At 44.8% G+C, this 23,332-nt stretch overlaps 1 protein-coding gene across 1 annotated transcript in view; it reads right to left on the reverse strand.

Annotated features, from left to right (window-relative positions):
- LOC141124418 (atrial natriuretic peptide receptor 1-like) overlaps positions 1 to 23,332 on the reverse strand; it is a 393,221-nt gene that overhangs the window by 53,646 nt on the left and 316,243 nt on the right. The window contains exons 20-21 of the mRNA XM_073612264.1: positions 21,148 to 21,300; positions 13,425 to 13,523 (exon numbers count right to left, since the gene is read on the reverse strand). Of these exons, the coding sequence (XP_073468365.1) occupies positions 13,425 to 13,523; positions 21,148 to 21,300 (252 nt within the window). The remainder of the gene's footprint in view (positions 1 to 13,424; positions 13,524 to 21,147; positions 21,301 to 23,332) is intronic.

The raw sequence follows: 23,332 nt of genomic DNA on the forward strand, positions 1-23,332 counted from the left end.
TGCATTGGAACCAAGGAGCCAATTTTTGGGTCCAAGGACAAGACGTGCCAGTATTTATTGATTATGTTCTTAAAGGCCACTAGATGTCCCCCGTTTGGTGCAGGGCACACACACTGACGAGGTGACTGCATTCATGGCGATCACCTATACTCTCAATGAGTGACATCACTTACGTGCGACAGCCGTGATGATGTGGCCGGGACGTGAGGGTGCTGCTCGGCCGCAATGACGGCAATTTCGCCGCCGGCTCGCACTGATAGAATCAGCCAGCAAGGATTTGACTGGCTGATACATTTAAAGCAAGGCCGTTCAACAGATCAGTCTCTACTTTGCTGGCTGACAATAGGAGCCATACTTAGCCACTCCAGGAGTAAGGTGGGTGAACGCTTTGAATTTCATATCCTGCTCTCTATGCCAGCTTTTGTGTGCTGGCATTGGAGTTAGTTTGTCTCCATAACTGGCATAGTGCCAATTTATGTTACTGTAAATAGGATTTTATCTTGTTTCTTTGTTTGACCCACAGATCACTACAGATCCATCAGTTGAGGTTATACTTTCTCCTCCACTGTGCCCTGTCTAAACTACCAGATAAAATTAGGACACGGTTACCAGATCATGCCGAAATCCGGCTGATCTTTTACAGACCTGTGCTGATATACCATTTTCAAACTCCTGAGAATGTAAGCTCATACTCACTGGAGAAATGTATGTTCTCTATTGTGTTTATCTAGAACTCTAAATAGCTGACATAAGCAGGTTAATGACGAGTTCTTCTATTTTGTCCCTATGTATGCTATCTCCATTTAGATTTATCCTTTGACACTCCCAGCGATCAGGATTCCCCACTGCTCACTACAGCATCTCCCTGGGGGTACATGGCCCTCTGACCTACACATGCATGTGATGGACGAACATTCTCCTCTGAACTCTTTACTCCTAACTGAATTATCGTATCTGGGTTGGTGAAATGCTCTTAGCAGTGATCCAACTCTCAGCTTTGAAAATAATAAGCCCGGTTCAGTCCCTGTGTGTTTTTTGAAACGCGTTGGGTGGTTTGTCATTTTGACAGCTTTTGGGCTTTGGTTCTCAGCTGGTCTTTTAATTCTAGGTTTTCAGTTATATGTTTTGGTTTTATTTAATGCTGTGTATTATGTGTTTCATTATGAGTTGTTTATGTAATAAAATGTAATACTTTTTCTATACACCTCCTGAAATTTGCTTTTACTAGACAGTTTTGCCAGGTAACAAAGGCAAATTCCCATCTTTCATCAATGTTAGGGTAGGGTAGCAAATACCCAGTCCTCAACCCTTTTTCCTTTGCTACCTGACCATTGTACTATATTACTTAGCTTTTGCTATACTGTTTATACTCATGTAATTGTTTGACTGTCTGATATGGCCAATTATGCCGGTCAGCATTGGGATACCCTTATGACAGGGTTCCTGGAAGATTTTGCACTAAAAGAGAAAAAAGGTTACTGAATTAACACAAACCTTTTTTAATCTCAGAAAGGTTCTAGAGAATTCCTCACTTTATTGGCATGCTCATTCCTTCGATCATGATATAAAAATGGGGGTAGCTCATTTTGGGCTACGCCCACAAATCTTTCCTACCATAGAAACATAAGTCCTGCCTTTAAAAAGGCTTGGGAGGATAATTTACTCCTCTGTTCAAAGGGCATGATGCTGCTCCTGAGGGATGAATATGCCAATAGAGCTAAAGATCTAGATAAGGATCTAGACTCCCTGTACAGCACTCTCTCCCAGCATCAAGACCATTCGGCATACGCTCAACTGAATAAAGAACTAAGCGAACATCTAGAACAATTTAATCAACAAATCCTAATTAAAAAGGACAAAAAATGCAAAGGGATAGAGCAGCTTTCCAGAAAGGCAAAGCCTTTAACTGGAATTCTTCTCAATCTAATCGTACGAACTTTCAATCAAATCGCTCTGGGAGATCTAAAAATACGGATCCCCACCTCTCTGATTCATCATCAATTTCATCTATTTCTACCTCTTCTCTTAATTCTTCTAGGCTTAACAAATCCAAGAAAAATAAAAGGAACTCTCAAGGTGGTGGTTCACATGAAAAATCATCTAAAAAACGTATTACTGATTCTGGACGTAATGGTGACTCCTCTAATCATGTGGTGGCAGGTAACATTATGGGTGACGGTCTTTTTCCCATTCATTCTAGCACCACGCTCTCAATGTTGTAAACTCATCACAATATCCACTGATTGACATGGAAAAAAACAAACATTCTAAGTAGAGGTTTGACTGAAAATTTAAGTAAACTCATCGATGGCTACCTGCGACCACATGTTCTGGGGCTCCTGAGTTATATGCGGATACTATACATCTATTACAACATATTGATGGACAAGTGTCCCCAGACTCGTTGCTGGTAGCCATCGATGTAGAGGCATTGCACAGTTTGATTCCCCATGACAGGGGATTGATATGTATAAAGAGAATTTTGTCTGAGAAAAGTAGATTTGAAGGCAAGGTCAATGATTATATCATTGAAGCCCTACGTTTCATCCTTTATCATAACTACTTCTCCTTCAATGGTTCCCACCACCTCCAGGTACAGGGCGTGGCCATGGGCACTTGTTGTGCCCCGGCGTACGCCAATCTGTACCTGGGGGAGTGGGAATGCATGGTCAACACCTCGGACATTATGGCCCCTTTTTTGAGCATGTCATGGTGTGGCTTCACTACATCAATGACATTTTGATCATCTGGAGCGGCCCCGATGTGGGACTACAGACCTTTGTGCAACATTTAAATTCCAATGATTTCAATTTAGGTTTCACCATGACCTCCAGTCAGAACCAGGTTGACTTTCTGGATATTTCTATCCAGAAAGACAGTAATGAAGTGCTAACAAGCACTCTATACAGAAAACCAACAGCTGGAAATGGCATTCTACATGTCACAAGTTTCCACCCGAACAACCTGGTTAAGTCAATACCTTACGGACAATATTTTCGGTTGAGACGCAATTGCTCTGATGAAGCTCCTTTAAAATAGAGGCAGACAACCTAAGGGTGAGACTTTGTAAACGAGGATGTTCAAAAAATTGCCTCAAAAGGGCATTTAGGAAGGCCAGTGCAAAAACAGAGCTCCTTTATGGACGCAAAAATCAGAAAAGCGAGGGTAATCCTATGCGGATTATTACTCGATTTTCAAACCAGCAGGAAACCTTTAAGAACATAATCAATAAATACTGGCACGTCTTGTACTTGGACCCAGTAATTGGCTCCTTGGTTCCAATGTGTCCAGCATTTACTTTCCACCGAGCGAGATCGCTGCAGGATAAACTTATCTCCAGCGAATTCAAAGGTGGGCCCAAAGATCCCTGTAAAAGATTTGGCACTTTTAAAATGTGGAGGATGCAGTTATTGTCAGTTTATGGATGTGAGCACGGATAAACTCATTCCGAATAACAACAAATTTGTCCCATGGCACTTCTCAAACTGTAAAACCGTTGGTGTAGTTTATTTACTACAATGTGACTGCCAATGTTTTTACGTTGACAAAACCAAAAACGAACTGTGGCGTAGAATTTATCGCCACATCCAAAGCATGAAGATATGTAACCCGGATTTACCCTTGGACCGACATACAATACAGTTCCACAACAGCATCCTCCCCAAAGTGAAATTTCTGGTGCTAGACCGGATCCATCCAGGAATCAGAGGGGGAGACTAGAACAAAATCCTGCTGCAATATGAGCAGCGTTGGATTTTCAAACTGGGTGCAACATCCTTTCCAGGGCTGAACAATATGATATCTTTCAAGCCCTTTCTGGAAGGTTTTGTTTCTGGAGGCCTGGAAGTATAACCAACACCCCCCCCATAACATCTGAAGCCCAATACGATTATGCTCCCTTGAGCCAAATAAGACTTCCTTGTATCTGGTACATATATTGCATATTTTGTTCTCTCTTGCCCTTTCTCCTGTCTCTGTTCTGTCGTTCCTTCTTCCTTTTTCTGTTTGACTCTCAGGACTGATGTGTCAATGTGAAATTGATTGTCACTTATATATAGTGACAATTCTGTGTATCATGCATGACCCCTTCCCGCATGATACAGGATCTGTTTATTCATAGCCTTTGATTGTTATACATATTATTTGGTATGATTCATGGGTGTACGGTCTGTCCTCTTTCATGCAGGTGGCGGTCTAATGCCAAGAAACATCTTTTTTCCCTTTGTGGTAATGGTGCTGGGTGAGCGTGGTGATCAACGCCGGAAATGTCCTTATTTGTAAATGTGCAGCTACTTTATGTGTTCTCCTTTCTGGCCGCTAGATGTTACCCTGTTTGGTACAGTACGCACGCGCTGACGAGGTGACTCCATTCATGGCAATCACCTATACTCTCAATGAGTGACGTCACTTGCGTGCGACAGCCGTGATGATGTGGCCAGGACGTGACGGCGCTGCTCGTCCGCAATGACGGCAGTTTCGCTGCCGGCTCACACTGATAGAATCAACCAGCAAGGATTCCACTGGTTGATACAGGTGTTTGCAATCGGCAATTATGCCGTTGTATATTTAAAGCAAGGCCGTTCAACAGATCAGTCTCTACTTTGCTGACTGACAATAGGAGCCATACTTCCGGCCACACTTCCAGCGATCAGGATTCCCCACTGCTCACTACAGCATATTCCTAGGGGTAAAAAACCCCCCATGGGTACATGGCACTCTGACCTACACATGCATGTGGTGGACGAACATTCTCCTCTGAACTCTTTACTCCTAACTGAATTATTGTATCTGGGTTGGCAAAACGCTCTTAGCAGTGATCCAACTCTCAGCTTTGAAATCAATAAGCCCGGTTCAGTCCCTGAAGAAGAAAAAAAACGTGTGTTTTTTTAAATGCGTTGGATGGTCTATCATTTTGATAGCTTTTGGGCTTTGGTTCTCAGTTGGTCTTATAATTCTAGGTTTTCAGTTATATGTTTTGGTTTTATTTAATGCTGTGTGCTATGTGTTTCATTATGAGTTGTTTATTTATGTAATAAAATGTAATACTTTTTCTATAGACCTCCTGTCTGTGATCCATTCAAAGTCCCATCTTTCTGAGGAAATTTGCTTTTACTACATGTATATGGGGATGGGATCTACAGACAGTTTTGTCAGGTAACAAAGGCAAATTTCCTTTCTTTCATTACTCACACAGGTACTCACTGATGGCCCCCTGCTGTGTGTGCAGCCACTGCAGCATTGCCAATGTTGAGTTCCACCTGGTGGGCATGTCACAAATGAGGCTGTTGGGGGGCAGGCTGAATTCCTGTTGAATGTCAGCCAGCTAAACACTGGCATTGTATGACCGCCGGAAATGGCCACAGACTTTTCTGGCCTGCTTCAGAAGATCTTGTAAGCCTGGGTACCTGGTCAAGAAATGCTCCACCACTAAATTCAGGACATGTGCCATGCATGGGACATGTGTCAAGTGTCCCTGTTGGAGGGCAGAGAGAAGGTTGGTGCCATTGTCGCATACAACCATTCCTGGCTCCAGCTGTCGTGGTGTCAACCCCCTCTGAGCCTGCCCCTGCAGAGCTGACAGAATCTCTGCCCCAGTGTGGCTCCTGTTCTGTAGACATACCAACTGAAGCACCGCATGGCATCTTATAGCCTGACTGCTTGCGTAGCTCCTTGAATGCTTAGGGAGCACTGCTGGTTCAGAGGACAACTCAGCAGAAGAGGCCATAGAGGAAGAAGAAGAGGGGGGGTGGAGCAGACAGAATCACCACCAGCCTTTTGGAGGCGTGGTGGCGGAACAAGCTCCAACACTGAACCCTGTTCCTGCATCCTACCCAGCTGCCAGCAGAGTTACCCAGTGCGCCGTGAAGGAAAGGTAACATCCCTGACCATGCCTGCTGGACCATGAGTCAGCAGTAATGTGAACCTTGCTGCTGACCGCCCTGTCCAACAAGGCCAAAACATTGCCTTCCACATGATGGTAGAGAGCTGGAATGGCCTTATGTGAAAAGAAAATAATTTTTGGAACCTGCCACTGTGGTACAGCACATTCCACAAGTTCAAAAAAGGGGGCAGAGTCTACCAGATTAAAAGGCAGCAGCTGTAGTGCTAGCAATTTGGCCAAGCTAGCATTTAGATGCTGAGCATGTGAATGGCTGGGACAGTATTTTTTTTATGGTTCCACAACTGGGGTAGCGAAATTTGCCTGCTGAAATCAACAGCTGGTGTACTGCTAGCAGATTGGCTGCAAGTACTTGTGGCACCTATTGCTAAACCTTAATTCCTCTCAGTGCAGGTTTTTGAGAGGACTTGAGGTAAAGCAGGGTTTGAGATCCCAGACGAGGAGCAAGGAGAAGTCTGCATTTTTTATGATGTGGGTCTTTCAGGTACTGTTGCCAACGAACTGCATGGCAGGTCGTCATATGTCTTGTCAAGCATGTGGTGCCCAAGCGGTTGGTGTTCTGGCCCTTGCTTGATCTGCTTCAGAGATTGCAAACAGCAACGGTGCGATCTACTGCACATGTGTTGAAAAAAGCCCACACCAATGAACTTTTGGAAGTCAGCAGGGACTCATCAACGCCCTGCACCTGTGGAGCTCTGTGGTGTGATGCAATAGGGTGGCTGCCCTTAAGTTGGCCCTTAGAGGACATCCTGCCTCGTTGGAGTTGTGCCTCCTCCTCAATTTCCTCCTCTCTTCTCTCAGGCACCCAAGTACAGTGACCTCATCATCCCCTCTCTCCTTGTCACTGGAGCAAACTTGGAAATAGGCTGCAACTGGGAGAATATGACTGCTAGTTTCTTGTCCTTCTGCGGCACCCCCTCTCTCTAGGCTCACCTTAGTCCCTTAAACTGGGAACCAACATCGGAGCATTCAAATTGTTGCGCATCCTCCAGCAGCAAGTAACCGACACTATGGTCGAATAATTCTGGTGACTCCTCCGTGCATGATGGTGAGGCTACGGAAGGAGTAACTGTGGACAAGGATCTGGTGCAATAGTCCGCTTTGGCAGTTGCATTGGAAGGCAACCTAGTATGAGTATGGGTGACAGAGGATGAGGATGATGAGGAGGGCTTATTTATCCACTCCACCAACTCTTCTGCATGTTGTGGCTCAATAACACAGCAAGCAGCAGAAAAAAAGGACAAGCATGCCCCGCCTGCAGAGGATGCACCATGTCCATGACCACCACTTTTCACTGTAGACACAGAGGCTGCTTGCCCTCTTTTAGTGGCCTGTGAGCATTTGCCTCTCCTTGGTGGCCTTCCGGACATGATGGGGATTTTTTTTTTACACCACACTACACTGTATTATATACTGTACACCACCTGCACTGTATTAAGTACTGTACACCGACTGCACTGTATTATATACTGTACACTGCCTGAAGTGTATTATATACTGTACACACTGAATTATATACTGTGTACACTGCCTGCGCTGTTATATATTGTATACCGCCTGCACTGTATTATATACTGTTCACCGACTGAAGTATATTATATACTGTACACTGACTGCACTATATTATATACTGTACACACTGTATTATATACTCTGTACACTGCCTGCACTGTATTATATACTGTACACCGCCTGAAGTGTATTATATATCGTACACCGCCTGCACTGTATTATATACTGTACACACAGTAATATATACGGTGTACACTGCCTGCACTGTATTTACTGTACACTGTCTGCATTGTATCATATACTGTACACAGACTGCAATGTATTATATACTGTATGCTGCCTGCACTGTATCTTAGCACATTTTTGTTTGAAATTCTACCCATCTATGGCAAGCCTAAATAATTGTGCATTTTCTTGAATTCTGACCTGTAGGCTTTCCTTGAGGACTACAGTTGTACAACAATAGTGAAGAAGCTTATTTCAATGCAGAAGAATCCACAGAATGATGTAGTAGTTTCTGAATGTGTTGGTGTGACTGGTGTTGGAGGCTCAGCTTTCAAAACAGACTGTCAACAGACACTTGTCACTTTTTTCTCCACCAGTGATAGCTTTGAAGTTATGTCTGGACAGATGGCATAAGAAATGTTGTCAGAGAAGAATAAAAGCACTTTATCTTTTCACCTTTGTTATACATAACAAATTATGCTTACACAGAAATTCCAGTATTAAATCAAATAGTCACATAAACATCACAATTGCATTTTGTAATATGCAACCATTCTGTTTCATAGTTAATTACCGTATATACTCGAGTATAAGCTGAGTTTTTCAGCACATTTTTTTTAGGCTGAACCCCCCCCCCCCCCCTCGGCTTATACTTGAGTGAGGGTGCCCATCTGCAGCTGTACCTGTGATTACTAAAACAGTGGGTGTCTCCCACTGTGTCATGCAGTCTGTTCGGCAGCTGTCCATTGTAACAAAGCCCCACCTCCTCCTTGTCCGTGATAGACGGAACACTGATACAGTGCTAAGAAACTATATCAGTGTTCCGTCTATCACGGACGAGGAGGAGGCGGGGCTTTGTTACAATGGACGGCCGCCGAACAGACTGCATGACACAGCGTGAGACACCCGCTGTTTTAGTTATCACAGGTACAGCTGCAGATGGGCACAGTCAAGCTGCAGATGGGCACAGTGAGGCTGCAGATGGGCACAGTGAGGCTGCAGATGGGCACAGTGAGGCTGCAGATGGGCACAGCGAGGCTGCAGATGGGCACAGCGAGGCTGCAAATGGGCACAGCGAGGCTGCAAATGGGCACAGCAAGGCTGCAATTGGGCACAGCAAATGGGCACAGCAAGGCTGCAAATGCGCACAGTGAGGCTGCAGATGGGCATTGTTTACCCAGTAGTTGCTGCATTTCCCACCCTAGGCTTATACTCGAGTCAATAAGTTTTCCCAGTTTTTTATGGTAAAATTAGGTGCCTTGGCTTATATTCGGGTCGGCCTATACTCGAGTATATACGGTATTATTGACAGTATAGTAATAATTATTATTATTATTATATTATACAGGATGTATATAGCGCCGACAGTTTACGCAGCGCTTTACAACATTAGGGCAGACAGTACAATTACAATACAATTCAATACAGGGGGAAATCAGAGAGCCCTGCTCATTAGAGCTTACAATCTAGGAGGGAGGATCAAGTTATACAAAAGGGTAATAGCTGTGGGGGATGAGCTAATGGAGAATATAGTGCAGCTGTTAGATGGAGGCAGGATAGGCTTCTCTGAAGAGGAAAGTTTTCAGGGATCGCCTAAAAGTGGATAAATTTGGAGACAGTCTGACAGATTGGGGTAGCGAATTCCAGAGGATGGGCGAGGTTCGGGAGAAGTCCTGGAGGTGGATATGGGAGGAGGTGATGAGGGAGCTAGAGAGCAGGAGGTCTTGGGAGGAACGAAGAGGGCGATTAGGTTGGTATTTTGAGACTAGGCTAGTGATGTGGCTGGGAGCATAGCTGTGGATGGCTTTGTAACTTATTGTTAGTAATTTGAATTTAATTTGTTGGGCAAGTGACAGCCAATGGAGGGATTGGCAGAGAGGGGTAGCAGACACTGTGCGGTTTGTAAGGTGGATGAGTCTGGCAGCAGCATTCATGATGGACTGAAGGGGGGGGGGATAGTCTATTTGAAGGTAAGCCAATGAGGAGGGAGTTGCAGTAGACAAGGCGAGAGATAACCAGTGAGTGAATCAGGAGCTTTGTGGTTTCAATGGTTAGAAAGGGACATAGTTTAGAGATGTTGCGGAGGTTGAGGTGGCAAGCTTTGGCAGGGATTGGATGTGGGGCCGAAAGGAGAGTTCAGAGTCCAGGATAACACCTAGCACGCTGACATGTGGGATGGGTGGATGGTTGTGCCATTGCTATATAGCTTGAGAATATACATTTAAAAAATATAGATAATGAAAAAAGGTATGGGTTTATTTAAAATAAACCTGTAAGGACTTCTGAAAATATGGAGCTAGACAGTAGACTTTTAAGGTACTATGTTACACATTCACAGCATTGGCCACCTCCCCAGTGCACTGCTGGAGCCTCTAAAGATCTAGGCTTGGAATACCTGTGCATGTAACAATGCTTGACTGTGATGACAGATTCCTTAGAACTGAGTATGAGATTGTACTATACAAGGGCTTGTTTGGTGTAGGATGACTAGTAATTCTTATTCTCTCTCCTGGATGGAATATAAAAAGATCTGGGCTTTACCCTAGATTTTATCTATGTTGCTTGTGTTAGGATATTTGCAACCTTATATCCTTCATTAGCTAAACAGATGTAACATTTGCATCTGGGATAGTTTTCCTGGAAATAAGCTGTAGAAAAGAATAGATACACAGTGGTAGAGCACATGTTCTTAACAGTGGTGGCTGCAAGGGGGTCCTCTGGTATTTTGGCTGTGTGAGAGGAGAAGCTGGTCTGTGTATAACAAAAAAAGCAGTATAATCAGAGCTCACTGTCCATGCAGCTCTACTTCTTCATAGCCAAACCATGCGCCAGCCCCCCTCTCAATGGGGCGCCCGGGACATTGGCCCCAACACCCCCCCCCCCCAGTTTTGGCCCTGGATACACCAATGCTGATGGACTTTTAACAGGGAACTTTTGTGGTCTGCGTTACTTATTCAGCTTCTCTGGAGAGTATTTCGGACTAGAGTGACCTAGGTGAAATCTCAGCTTGATAGTAAAATTATACATCACTCTACTGGAGTTAGTGTGCTATCCGAAACGCTCTCCCTTATCATGCCTTGCAAATGCAGTCTTGAGTTTGGCAATGATGGTTGGAGGAATTTGGTAGTTTGTAAATTTATGATAACTGTATACGATAATTTAAACCTAGTCAACGACTGGGAATAATGTGCATCTTCACAAGCTAAGACATTAAGCAAAATTTTCTGGTATCTCCGGAATATCATAACAAATTGATATTTTTTCTGGTGTGGTCTATTTTCGTGATGGACTTTTTTCCCTTTTTTTCACCACTTGTCCAAAGTCTTCAAATACACCAAGGCAACACATTATTGTTCTTGCATTGGAGTACTGACTGCTTTAATAAACTCAATGTATTCTCTATAGCACTTTATATGTTCAAAATGTTGGCATTGGTTGTTCCAGGTCAAGATTTACAGATTCTGTAGACTGCATTGACTAAAAACATTTTCTCATTTGAAAGTTTCTATTCACTTATTTTTTGTGTCTGCTGTTCTGGACAGTCATTACCATCGGCTTTCCTGGGGTATATATATCACAGCAGAATCATATTTCTGTACTTCCAGCAACATTCTCTGTAGTCTTCCAGGAGTCTCACTAAAGCATCTTTACAGAAACATTTTCAGCGGTTTCTAGTCAGGGTGTCTTTACGCTGGCTCCATAAATTAACTGACGGGATTTTTTTGTTGTACATAAATTGCTAACAGTTCTATTTAAACCCGTGCCTAACTTTATTTTGCACATTATAATGCCCTTGCAAAGGACATGTTTTTACTTTTTTATTAGACATTCTTCAAATCCATCTTTGTATGTATCAAGTTGTATTTCCAGTTTTTAAGAAAATAAAGCTCAGAACAAGTGTTTCTCTCAGACTGGTTTTCGGCTGACTCTGGGCTTTTTGCTGCTCTGGCTCCCAATGTCATGGGATGTTTTTTTTATTATGCAACATTCTCGAAGGTGCAGTTGAAGATGCTTCATGGAGAATATATCGCTCTAAGTCATTTGTCATGCCTAATGGGCCAACTAGTCACTTGTTTTCATGTGGAGAATGTTGTTCAAATCACATTGATGTTGTTATCACCAGACTTTATACTCCTAAAAGTTATGGTGTGCCCTATGTATTTCACTTATTTTACCACATAATGACCTGTCAGAATCATTGTGCTCCTGTTTGGTCAAGGTAGTTATGATCACATTATCTTCTATTATTTTAATGCCTGTATGGTTTTCAAGTGCTTTTGATTTTTTTTTTTATATAACCATTTGCCTAAGATCTTTGTTTCCAAATAGTAGAGGATTAAAGTATTAAACTTGTGTCATAGCCACAGAAACTGCTTACCTTAAACTCACCAACAACCTACTAACGGCTAAAACCAACGGACACTATTCTGTACTACTTCTCCTGGACCTCTCAGCTGCCATTGACCACCCCCTCCTCCACTTCTTTGGTCTCTGTGAAGTTACTCTTCGCTCATTCTCATCCTACCTATCCCACTGCTCCCTTAGTGTCACTTACAACTCTGCTTCCTCCTCTCCTCTTCCTTTCTCTGTTGGGGTCCCCCAAGGTTCTGTTCTTGGACCTCTCCTTTTCTCAATCTACACCTCCTCCCTGGGTCAGTTGATTGCCTCCCATGGCTTTCAATATCATCTCTATGCAGACGACACCCAAATCTACCTCTCCACCCCCAACTCAACCCATCTGTCTCCTCACGCATCACCAACTTACTAACAGATATATCAGCCTCAAACTCAACCTATCAAAACTAAGATCCTGATATTTCCTCCCCCTTGTGCCACTTCCCCTGATTTCTCTGTCAAAATCAACAGCTCAACTATCAACCCGTCCCCCTATGCCAAGGTCCTAGGTGTAATCCTGGACTCCGAACTATCCTTTTGGTCCCACATCCAATCGCTGTCCAAAGCTTGCCGCCGCAACATCTCCAAGATACGCCCCTTCCTAACCAATGTCACCACAAAGCTTCTAATCTACTCCCTGGTCATCTCTCGCCGAAAAGCGCTGCTAAAACAATGGTAAAGTTCCGCTAAAACCAGCGGCGCTTTACTGCTAACGGACCCACTGCCCCAGTGTGAAATCAGCTATAAGCTTTGACAATAAAACCTGGAAGCTGATTGTTTTCTATGCACCGTACAATGCATCAGGACCACCTCTTTCACAGTGCATATCAGTGACTGTGGTAAAATATGCTTGCTGGTGTGAACAAGCCTTTGCACAGGGTATTTTACTAAAAGGGAATAAAACACAAAAACATGCTGTTCAAACAATATTGTAGTACATGCATACAATGTGACCCAGTACTGGTCTTAAAGTGGCAGCCCTATACAATACCGATATTTTACTGTAATGCAGGACAGAATTTGTAATTTTGTGATTCACTACAAACATGGTAACATTCATTGACATCCTATTCAGGCAAGAAAGAATGAGACTGATAAGAATGTTTACTGGGGTTGTGGTCGACAACAATCTTCCCCACTGAGGGTGTATCACTGGATTCCTGGGTAACTTGCAGTAGGAGGATATGGCTTACCGTCTGACTATTGGCATCAATTAACCATTTGGAAAACTGAGTTGTAAAAGAAAAAAAAAAAAAAACACACACTACACAACATTAAACTGTCTATGATATTCCAAAAGGTATCATTTTAAATAATCAGGTTGCTTAATTTGAGACAAGTAATGCCTACAGCAGGATTAGATATAAAATGCATGGCTTGTAGCCAAATTTACCTTCGCTTGTCGATTCCATCCTCGAAGCTGTGTTCACTGTGTCTCCAAACAAGCAGTACCGTGGCATTTTTGTCCCAACAACTCCAGCAACTACAGGTCCTACAGGAAGCATTTACATTACACTGTGGATAATTTATTGTTTTGTAAAGGGACAAGAAAATAAAAGAAAATGTAGTAAAGGGATATATTTATCTCTGCCTTGTGTCTGCCAAAACGTACCCCTTAAACAAGAACTCATGTCAGGATAATAAATCACCATTAAACTTACTAAAGAATAGGCTGCATGTCATATAAGGAGTTGATCGTAGACTTGAATATAAATAGGCTTCTTTCACAGGAGTGATGAATAACTTCAAATAAAATTATAAAGGCACATTACATTTTCACCTCTAGGTATTGGTACTAAATTGTGAATTAGCTGACATTCTTATTCAACCTCTCTTCTTATAACCTGAAGTTCCTCATTAGCATGGTTACAAAAATTTTGTTGGCAATACTGAATCTGGGCATATTAATTCGGCAGTGCTGAGTTTTCCCTATTTCAACCTACATAGAGTTGTGTGAGGCATTTCCCACACAATTTATTCAGTTTAGCATGTGACTGTTGGTCATTTAATCTAAACAGCTTACTATTGCAATGTTCAGAGATAATATTAGAAGAAGGGTGGAATATAAACTACGCCCACTTTGTTATGTCATCATCTGCAGTAATCAACTTGTCACGCTCAGGGGTCAGGCTTGAAGACCAGTTTCTATAGCAGTGAGAAGCTCACACGGGAACCTGCGAGATAGGTACAGAGGCAGGTCATCCTGGCAGAAGACGTGCTCTCACCTGAGGTGTGGAGTCTACAGTGAAGCCGGAAGGTATTCATAGCACTTCACTTTTTCCACGTTTTGTTATGTTACAGCCTTATTCCAAAATGGATTGCTTTCATTATTTTCCTAAAAATTCTACAAACAATACCCCATAATGACAACTTGAAAGAAGTTTGTTTGAAATCTTTGCAAATTTGTTAAAAATTAAAAAAAAAAAAAAAAAAATCACATGTACATACAGTATCTCACAAAGGTGAGTACACCCCTCACATTTTTGTAAATATTTTATTATATCTTTTCATGTGACAACACTAAAGAAATGACACTTTGCTACAATGTAATGTAGTGAGTGTACAGCTTGTATAACAGTGTAAATTTGCTGTCCCCTCAAAATAACTCAACACACAGCCATTAATGTCTAAACCGCTGGCAACAAAAGTGAGTACACCCCTAAGTGAAAATGTCCAAATTGGGCCCAATTAGCCATTTTCCCTCCCCGATGTCATGTGACTCATTACAGTTACAAGGTCTCAGGTATAAATGGGGAGCAGGTGTGTTAAATTTGGTATTTTCGCTCTCACTCTCTCATACTGGTCACTGGAAGTTCAACGTTGCACCTCACGACAAAGAACTCTCTGAGGATCTGAAAAAAAGAATTGTTGCTCTACATAAAGATGGCCAAGGCTATAAGAAGATTGCCAACACCCTGAAACTGAGCTGCAGAACGGTGGCCAAGACCATACAGCGGTTTAACAGGACAGGTTCCACTCAGAACAGGCCTCGCCACAGGGGCGGATCCAGGGGGGGCAACGGGGCAATTGCCCCCTTCGAGAATGCGGGTGACAGTGCGGGCGGCTCCGCCGCAGCTGACAGTGCGGGTGGCTCCACCGGGGCTGACAGTGCAGGCAGCCCTGCAGGTGACAGTGCGGGCGGCTCCGTCAGTGTGTGAGTCGGTGAGTGGGCGGGTGATGGGGGGGTAGCTGGGCGGCTCCATGTGTGACTGTGGAGTGGGCTGCTGGCCAATCAGGGAGCCGGCAGGCAGGGGAGCAGAGAGATGACATCTCACCACCCTGCGCCCACCCTGCATCCCTGCAGTTCCGCCCTCACTATGAAGGCAGCTGTGGGCAGCAGAGAGATTACATCATCTCTCTGCTGCCTGACTCTGGGACATAGCAACTGTAGGACCTTAGTAGGAAAGTGACACGGCAGGTGACAATCCGCATCTGGTGACAGGCGACGTGGCAAGTGACAATCCGCAACGTGTGGCAGGTGACGTGGCAAGTGACACACTCAGGGCTCTCACTGATTCTGCATTATGGTGAGTTGAACTATTTAATTTTATATTACAATGTAAGAATAGAAATAATGCGCTTCAATCATCCTGACACCATAATAACCAGGGTGCCATGATGATTGAAGCGCCAACACCAGCCGTTTCTCCGATAAACTGCCCGAAAAAAAAAAAAAAGGGTATTTTCTGGCAGTGCCCCTCCCGAGACTAGACTCTGGATCCGCCCCTGCCTCGCCATGGTCGACCAAAGAAGTTAAGTGCACGTGCTCAGCATCATATCCAAATGTTGTCTTTGGGAAATAGATGTATGAGTGCTACCAGCATTGCTGCAGAGGTTGAAGGGGTGAGGGGGGTGGGGGGTCAGCCTGTCAGTGGTCAGACCATACGCCGCACACTGCATCAAATTGGACTGCATGGCTGTCATCCCAGAAGGAAGCCTCTTCTAAAGATTATGCACAAGAAAGCCCGCAAACAGTTTGCTGAAGTCAAGCAGACTAAGGACATGGATTACTGGAGCCATGTCCTGTGGTCTGATCAGACCAGGATAAACTTATTTGGTTCAGATGGTGTCAAGTATGGCGGCAATCAGGTGAGGAGTACAAAGACAAGTGTGTCTTGCCTACAGTCAAGCATGGTGGTGGGAATGTCATGGTCTGGAGCTGTATAAGTGCTGCCGGCACTGGGGAGCTACAGTTCATTGAGGGAACCATGAATGCCAACATGTACTGTGACATACTGAAGCAGAGAATGATCCCCTCCCTTTGGAGACGGGGCCACAGGGCAGTATTTCAGCATAATAACGACCCCAAACACACCTCCAAGATGACCACTGCCTTGCTAAAGAAGCTGAAGGTAAAGGTGATGGACTGGCCAAGCATGTCTCCAGACCTAAACCCTATTGAGCATCTGTGGGGCATCCTCAAATGGAAGGTGGAGGAGCGCAAGGTCTCTAACATCCACCAGCTCCGTGATGTCATCATGGAGGAGTGGAAGAGGACTCCAGTGGTAACCTGTGAACTCATGCCCAAGAGGGTTAAGGCAGTGCTGGAAAATAATGGTGGCCACAAAAAATATTGACTCTTTGAGTCCAATTTGGACATTTTCACTTTGGGGTGTACTCACTTTTGTTGTTAGTGGTTTAGACGTTAATGGCTGTGTGTTGAGTTATTTTGAGGAACAGCAAATTTACACTGTTATACAAGCTGTACACTCACTATTTTACATTGTAGCAAAGTATAATTTCTTCATGGTTGTCACATGAAAAGATATAATAAAATATTTACAAAGATGTGAGGGGTGTACTCACTTTTGTGAGATACTGTAAGTATTCACAGTCTTTGCTTAATACTTTGTTAAAGCACTTTTGGCACCAATTACAGCCTTGTTTCTTTTTTGAGTATGATGCTACAAGCTTGACACACCTATTTTTTGGGCAGTTTCTCCTATTCTTCTTTGCAGAACCTCTTAAGCTTCATCATTTTTCTGATCTCTCCAGAGATTCACAGAGTTGTCCAATAGTCACTCCTTTGTTATCCTGGCTGTGTGCTTGAGGTCGTTGTCCTGTTGAAAGATGAACCTTTGCCCCAGTCTGAGGTCCAGAGCACTCTGGAGCAGATTTTCATCAAGGATGTCTCTGTACATTACTGCATTCATTTTTCCCCTTGATCCTGACTATACTCCTAGTTCCTACCACTGAAAAACATTCCCACAGCATGATACTGCCACCACCATGTTTCACTGTAGGGATGTATTGGCCAGGTGATGAGCAGTGACTCGTTTCCTCTAGACATGACACTTGCCATTCAGGCCAAAGAGTTCAATCTTGGTTTCATCAGACCAGATAATTTTGTGTCGCATGGTCTGGTAGTCCTTCAGGTGCCTTTTGGCAAACTCCAGGTGGGCTGTCATGTGCCTTTTACTAAAGAGTGGCTTCTGTCTGGCCACTCTACCATTTAGGCCTGATTGGTGGAGTGCTGCAGAGATAGTTGAGATAGTTGTTCTTCTGGAAGGTTCTTCTCTCTCCACAGAGAAACTCTGGAGCTCTGTCAGAGTAACCATCAGGTTCTTAGTTACCTCCCTGACTAAGGCCTTTCTCCCCGTGATCACTCAGATTGGCGAGGGCGGCCTGCTCTAGGAAGAGTCCTGGTGGTTCCAAACTTCTTCCATTTATGGATGATGGAGAAAATTTTCTGTACTCTTCCCCAGACCTGTGCCTTGATACAATCCTGTCTCGGAGGTCTGCAGACAATTCCTTTGACTTCATGGCTTAGTTTGTGCTCTGACATGCACTGTTACCTGTTATAGACAGATGTGTGCATTTCTAAATCATGTCCAATCCACCAAATTTACCACAGGTGGACTCCAATCAAGTTGTAGAAACATCTGAGGCTGGGTTCACACTGGTGCGACACGACAGCCGTCCTACTTTGGATCCGACTTTGCCCTGCGACATAAAGCCGGCATGTGTCCGACTTTCAATGAACGGGGATCCGACTTGGATCCCCGCCAATGCCTGGCATTGGTTGGTATTAGGGGGAACTCCGCACCAAATTTTAAATGAAAAACCGGCATGGGTTCCCCCTCCAAGGGCATACCAGGCCCTTGGGTCTGGTATGGACCTTGAGGGGAACCCCCTACGCCGAAAAAACGGCGTGGGGGTCGCCCCCAATCCATACCAGACCCTTATCCGAGCACGCAGCCCGGCCGGACAGGAATGGGGGTGGGGACGAGCGAGCGCCCCCCCCCTCCTGAACCGTACCAGGCCGCATGCCCTCAACATGGGGGGTTGGTGTCTTGGGGGAGGGGGCGCGCTGCGGCCCCCCACCCCAAAGCACCTTGTCCCCATGTTGATGAGGACAAGGGCCTCTTCCCGACAACCCTGGCCGTTGGTTGTCGGGGTCTGCGGGCGGAGGGCTTATCGGAATCCAGGAGCCCCCTTTAATAAGGGGGCCCCCAGATCCCGGCCCCCCACCCTATGTGAATGAGTATGGGGTACATGGTACCCCTACCCATTCACCTAGGGAAGTGTCAATAAAAAAAACCACAGTACACAGGTTTCAAAATTAATTTATTGGGCAGCTCCGGTATCTTCTTCCGACTTCTCCCGGTGTTCCGCCTCTTCTCCCGGGCCCCGCCGCTATCTTCTTCCAGCTCTATTGCCAGCGAGGGGCCCGGTCTGCTGCCGCTGTCTTGTCGCCGCTGTCTCGCCGCTTCTTCTCTTCATCTCTTCTTCCGATGTTGACACGACGCTCTCCCCGGCTGGAATGCTCTCTGTGCGCTCTGCTCTGACTTATATAGGCGGTGACCCCGCCCCCTTATGCCGTCACAGTCCCTGGGCATGCTGGGACTGTGACGGCATAAGGGGGCGTGGTCATCGGTTTTTTTTATTGACACTCCCCTAGGTGAATGGGTAGGGGTACCATGTACCCCATACTCATTCACATAGGGTGGGGGGCCGGGATCTGGGGGCCCCCTTATTAAAGGGGGCTCCTGGATTCCGATAAGCCCTCCACCCGCAGACCCCGACAACCAACGGCCAGGGTTGTCGGGAAGAGGCCCTTGTCCTCATCAACATGGGGACAAGGTGCTTTGGGGTGGGGGGCCGCAGCGCGCCCCCTCCCCCAAGGCACCAACCCCCCATGTTGAGGGCATGCGGCCTGGTACGGTTCAGGAGGGGGGGGCGCTCGCTCGTCCCCACCCCCATTCCTGTCCGGCCGGGCTGCGTGCTCGGATAAGGGTCTGGTATGGATTGGGGGCGACCCCCCACGCCGTTTTTTTCGGCGTAGGGGGTTCCCCTCAAGGTCCATACCAGACCCAAGGGCCTGGTATGCTCTTGGAGGGGGAACCCATGCCGGTTTTTTATTTAAAATTTGGCGCGGAGTTCCCCCTCAAGAACATCTGAGCACAAGTCGCGTGCCGAAGTCGGATCATGCAAGACGGCAATCCGACTTTGATCCGACTTCAATGATAGTCAATAGGCTGAAGTAGGATCAAAGTCGGACCAAAGTAGTACAGGGAGCATTTCTAAAGTCGGAACGACTTGTGTCGGACCAGTTAGGACGGCTCCCATAGGGAAACATTAAATTTCACACGTCATGCGACATGAGCTCTCAATGTCGGAGCGTTTGTCGGACCAGTGTGAACCCAGCCTCAAGGATGATCAGTGGAAACAGGGTGCACCTGAGCTCAATTTCGAGTGTCATGGCAAAGGCTGTGAATACTTATGTACATGTTTTTTTAAATTTTTTATTTTTAATAAATTTGCAAAGATTTCAAACTAACTTCTTTCACATTGTCATTATTGGGTATTGTTTGTATAATTTTTAAGAAAATACTGAATGTAATCCATTTTCAAATAAGGCTGTAACATAACAAAATGTGGAAAAAGTGAAGGGCTATAAAGACTAACTGGTTTTCACCAGAGCTCCTGGTGGTGGAGATTGATTTTTCTGTGTGTTAGTATCAGGTCGTGATCCTCGGGATTGCCCGACCAGAAGGTGAGCAAGCCAGGGTCCAGAAGCAGATAAGCAGGTAGGGATCAAACAGAAGCGGTCAGTAAACAAGCCAAAAGGTCAGTAATGAGTAGTTACAGGTTGGGGTCAGGCAGAAGCGTAGTCGAGGACCAAGCCAAGGGTCAATAACGAGTGTAAGCAAATATGGTAAGCAGCAGGGAAGACAGGAGTGACATACTGGCTGGAGATAGCACAATAATCTGGCAAACAGGAAGTGCAGAGACATGGCTGAAATCAGGAAGTTCATGGGAGGAGCAAAGAGTTCAAGGTTCAGCACCAATCAAGGCAGGATTGTCCAATGGATCAGGCACAGAGGTGGCCAGAATCTCAGGTAGCTCAGTGAGAAGAGTTACAGCCAGACACAGCAAAGGTCCTGGGTTTAAATCCAGGCCCTGACGCAACTGCTGTTGTAAAATTACTATTCCCTTCTCTCTTCACTTTTTGTAACATTTCTTTTGGTCTATGAGGCTTAATCGTGCTATGTTTCAATGGCTAATACAGTTTAATGACACCAAACTTAGTATTTAAGTTCAAATGTTCCAGCCCCAAAGATAACACCCTTAATAGGCCTTTCATTTATTACAGAGGCACACTTTATAATTGTCCACACCACTTAGTGGAACTAAACCCTCCTATCTATTACAGCCAAGGAAGCTGCCATCTCAGCCTCTGTTTGATCCGTAGTTGTTATGGTGCACATCAGTTATGATACCAGCCATTTGAGAGCTTGACAGTTCGGTTGAGAGCTAATGTTAGTATCTTTAATAGTTATCATTCAACGGGTTTAGTTCTGTTTTAGACTCAGGGCTTGAATTGTCTCTTATATTTAATGGAAAACATGTTAATGTTTACCCACCTCCTAAACATACATCTGTTAAGCTATTGGATTCCTAATTTTGGAAATAACATAGACAAGGAATGTAATGATAAAATACGACATGACAATAATTGTGACACTTGACCCCTTCTCAATTTTTCTTATATACCTTGTTAAATAAGGGCCCAACAGTATTAGTATCACTCCTTAGTGTCCCACTTTAATTGTTAATAGTAAGTGTCCATTCAGTTTAGTAATCAATAAGTTTGGTGGAGTGGCATAACATACCAGAATGAATTCCAGCACGGATCCTAAGCTGAGTGGTTGGCTTATGAGGAATTCGAAATGTCTTGCACACAGCAACTAGATCTAGAGCCATGCTTGCAATTTCACTGGCGTGGTAAATACCATTCTCTTGAGGCACTCCAGAAACAACCATGTCTTAAAAGAAAACATATGAATTGTATATGTAAAACACAAAGATGGCATTCTAGAGAGAATAATAGTAGTATACAGTAAGCATAACTCTAATGTGCTCTCTAATGGTATAGGACATTAAAGTCAATTGGCTGGACAAGAGTACTACAAGGAAATCAGATCTTACACACCTGTTATATAGAAATATTTGTGTTGTGCCTTCTTTTTTTTTCCCTTTTTCAATATTAAGGAAAATTGTTATCCATACTTACTGTAATTTTCCTTTCCTGGATCCTCCCCATGTCATGCTCAGCCCCCTCTGACCCCTCCAGGACCACCTCTTTTCTAGCCCATAAAAGGGCGGCTGTCTGCCCACACCAGTGTTCGAAAAAACCCTGCCTCGCGACGGATAGACTGGGTGGGAATCCTCTGGCTGACATGGGGAGGATCCAGGAAAGGAAAATTATGGTAAGTATGTATAACAATTTTCCTTATTCCTGGACCTCCCCATGTCAGCCTACTATGGGATGTACCAAGCAATATTAAGAAGGGAGGGAAGACAAAAAATAAAAAAAATAAGCCAAACCCTCAATGCAATGCTACTTAAAATTTTTAATGGGCAACAGCCGCCGTAATAACCGTAGAGCCAAATGTTTCCTCAGGCGGACAAGCCATATTAAGCCTAATAAAAGGTGTTGGGCGCGCTCCAGCTTGCTGCTCTGCAAACTACCTCAGGGGCGACCTTCGCGTATGCCCAGGATGCTGCCATACCCCTCGTCGAATGTGCTTTGATCTCTTAAGGAGGAAGAAGGCCCAGCGTTTTGTATGCAATATGCATGCTCTTGACAAACCAGGAAGACACAACTCCTTCTTTGGATCCCTTGTTAAACCGAAAGGGCTGTTGTGTCTTTTTCTCTTCTGTGGGATTAAGCCAGATCTGCCGCCGGAAACCCGCTGAATTGCTGATTCTAAGTCTTCCCGAAGAGTAGCTTCCCATTAAATGGAACCAAACACAGACTGTGCTGAGAAGCCTTATCAGCCGACCAATGTTTCAACCATAAGCCTCTGCGGGCTGTGACGGAATAAAAGGTGTTGGGCGCGCTCCAGCTTGCTGCTCTGCAAACTACCTCAGGGGCGACCTTCGCGTATGCCCAGGATGCTGCCATACCCCTCGTTGAATGTGCTTTGATCTCTTAAGGAGGAAGAAGGCCCAGCGTTTTGTATGCAATATGCATGCTCTTGACAAACCAGGAAGACACAACTCTGGATGTTGCTGGCATACCCTTTTTAGGCCTCGTTGGGAAAACCTACAGCTGATCTTGTTTTCCAAAGATTTTAGTCCATTTCAGGTAGGTTGAAACCGCAGAGACCAGGTCTAACCTACTCCACTCATCATCAGCTGTATCCACCGGAAAGGCTGGGAGAATGACCTCCTAGTTCATACGAAATTATGTGGCCACCTTAGGTAGAAAGCTCGTTATTGGCCTAAGGACTAACTTGTCTGGGAGCACCAAACAAGGCCACGGCTAGTAAAAAAAAAAAAAATGTTAAAAGAAAAAATGAACAAGAGAAAGCTTGATCAAACGGAGGAACCAGCAATGTTCCTAAGACTAGTGTTAGGTCCTCTTTTGGAAAAAACAATTTCAATGGAGGTCTGATTGCTATGGCTGCCCCTAAAAATCAGATCACCAACCGATGTAGAGCATATATTGTACACGACATAGCCGAAAAGGCAGGGATTTGACCCTTCAGGGAATTATAAGCTAACCCTTGGAGACTACTCTGCAGAAACTCCAAAATGTTAGATACTGAAGGAGATCCAAGGTCCCAACCCCTTTCCATAGTATTCCAGATCCGGTGATAGGTTCCATTCGTTCTGACGAGCCTGTAATAATGTCATTAACTTTATCCTCCTGCGGTTCGGGTGTCAGGCCCCACTCTGCAGAAGGAGATTTTGACAAGGAGGCAGAGGGATTGGTGAGCCCAACTTTATCCTCTAAGCCAGAGGGAACCACAGCTCCCTGAGCCAGTAAGGTAGGACTACTATTGCTGTGAC

Source organism: Aquarana catesbeiana, linkage group LG01 (assembly GCF_042186555.1).
Source record: "Aquarana catesbeiana isolate 2022-GZ linkage group LG01, ASM4218655v1, whole genome shotgun sequence".
Taxonomy (NCBI): Eukaryota; Metazoa; Chordata; class Amphibia; order Anura; family Ranidae; genus Aquarana; species Aquarana catesbeiana.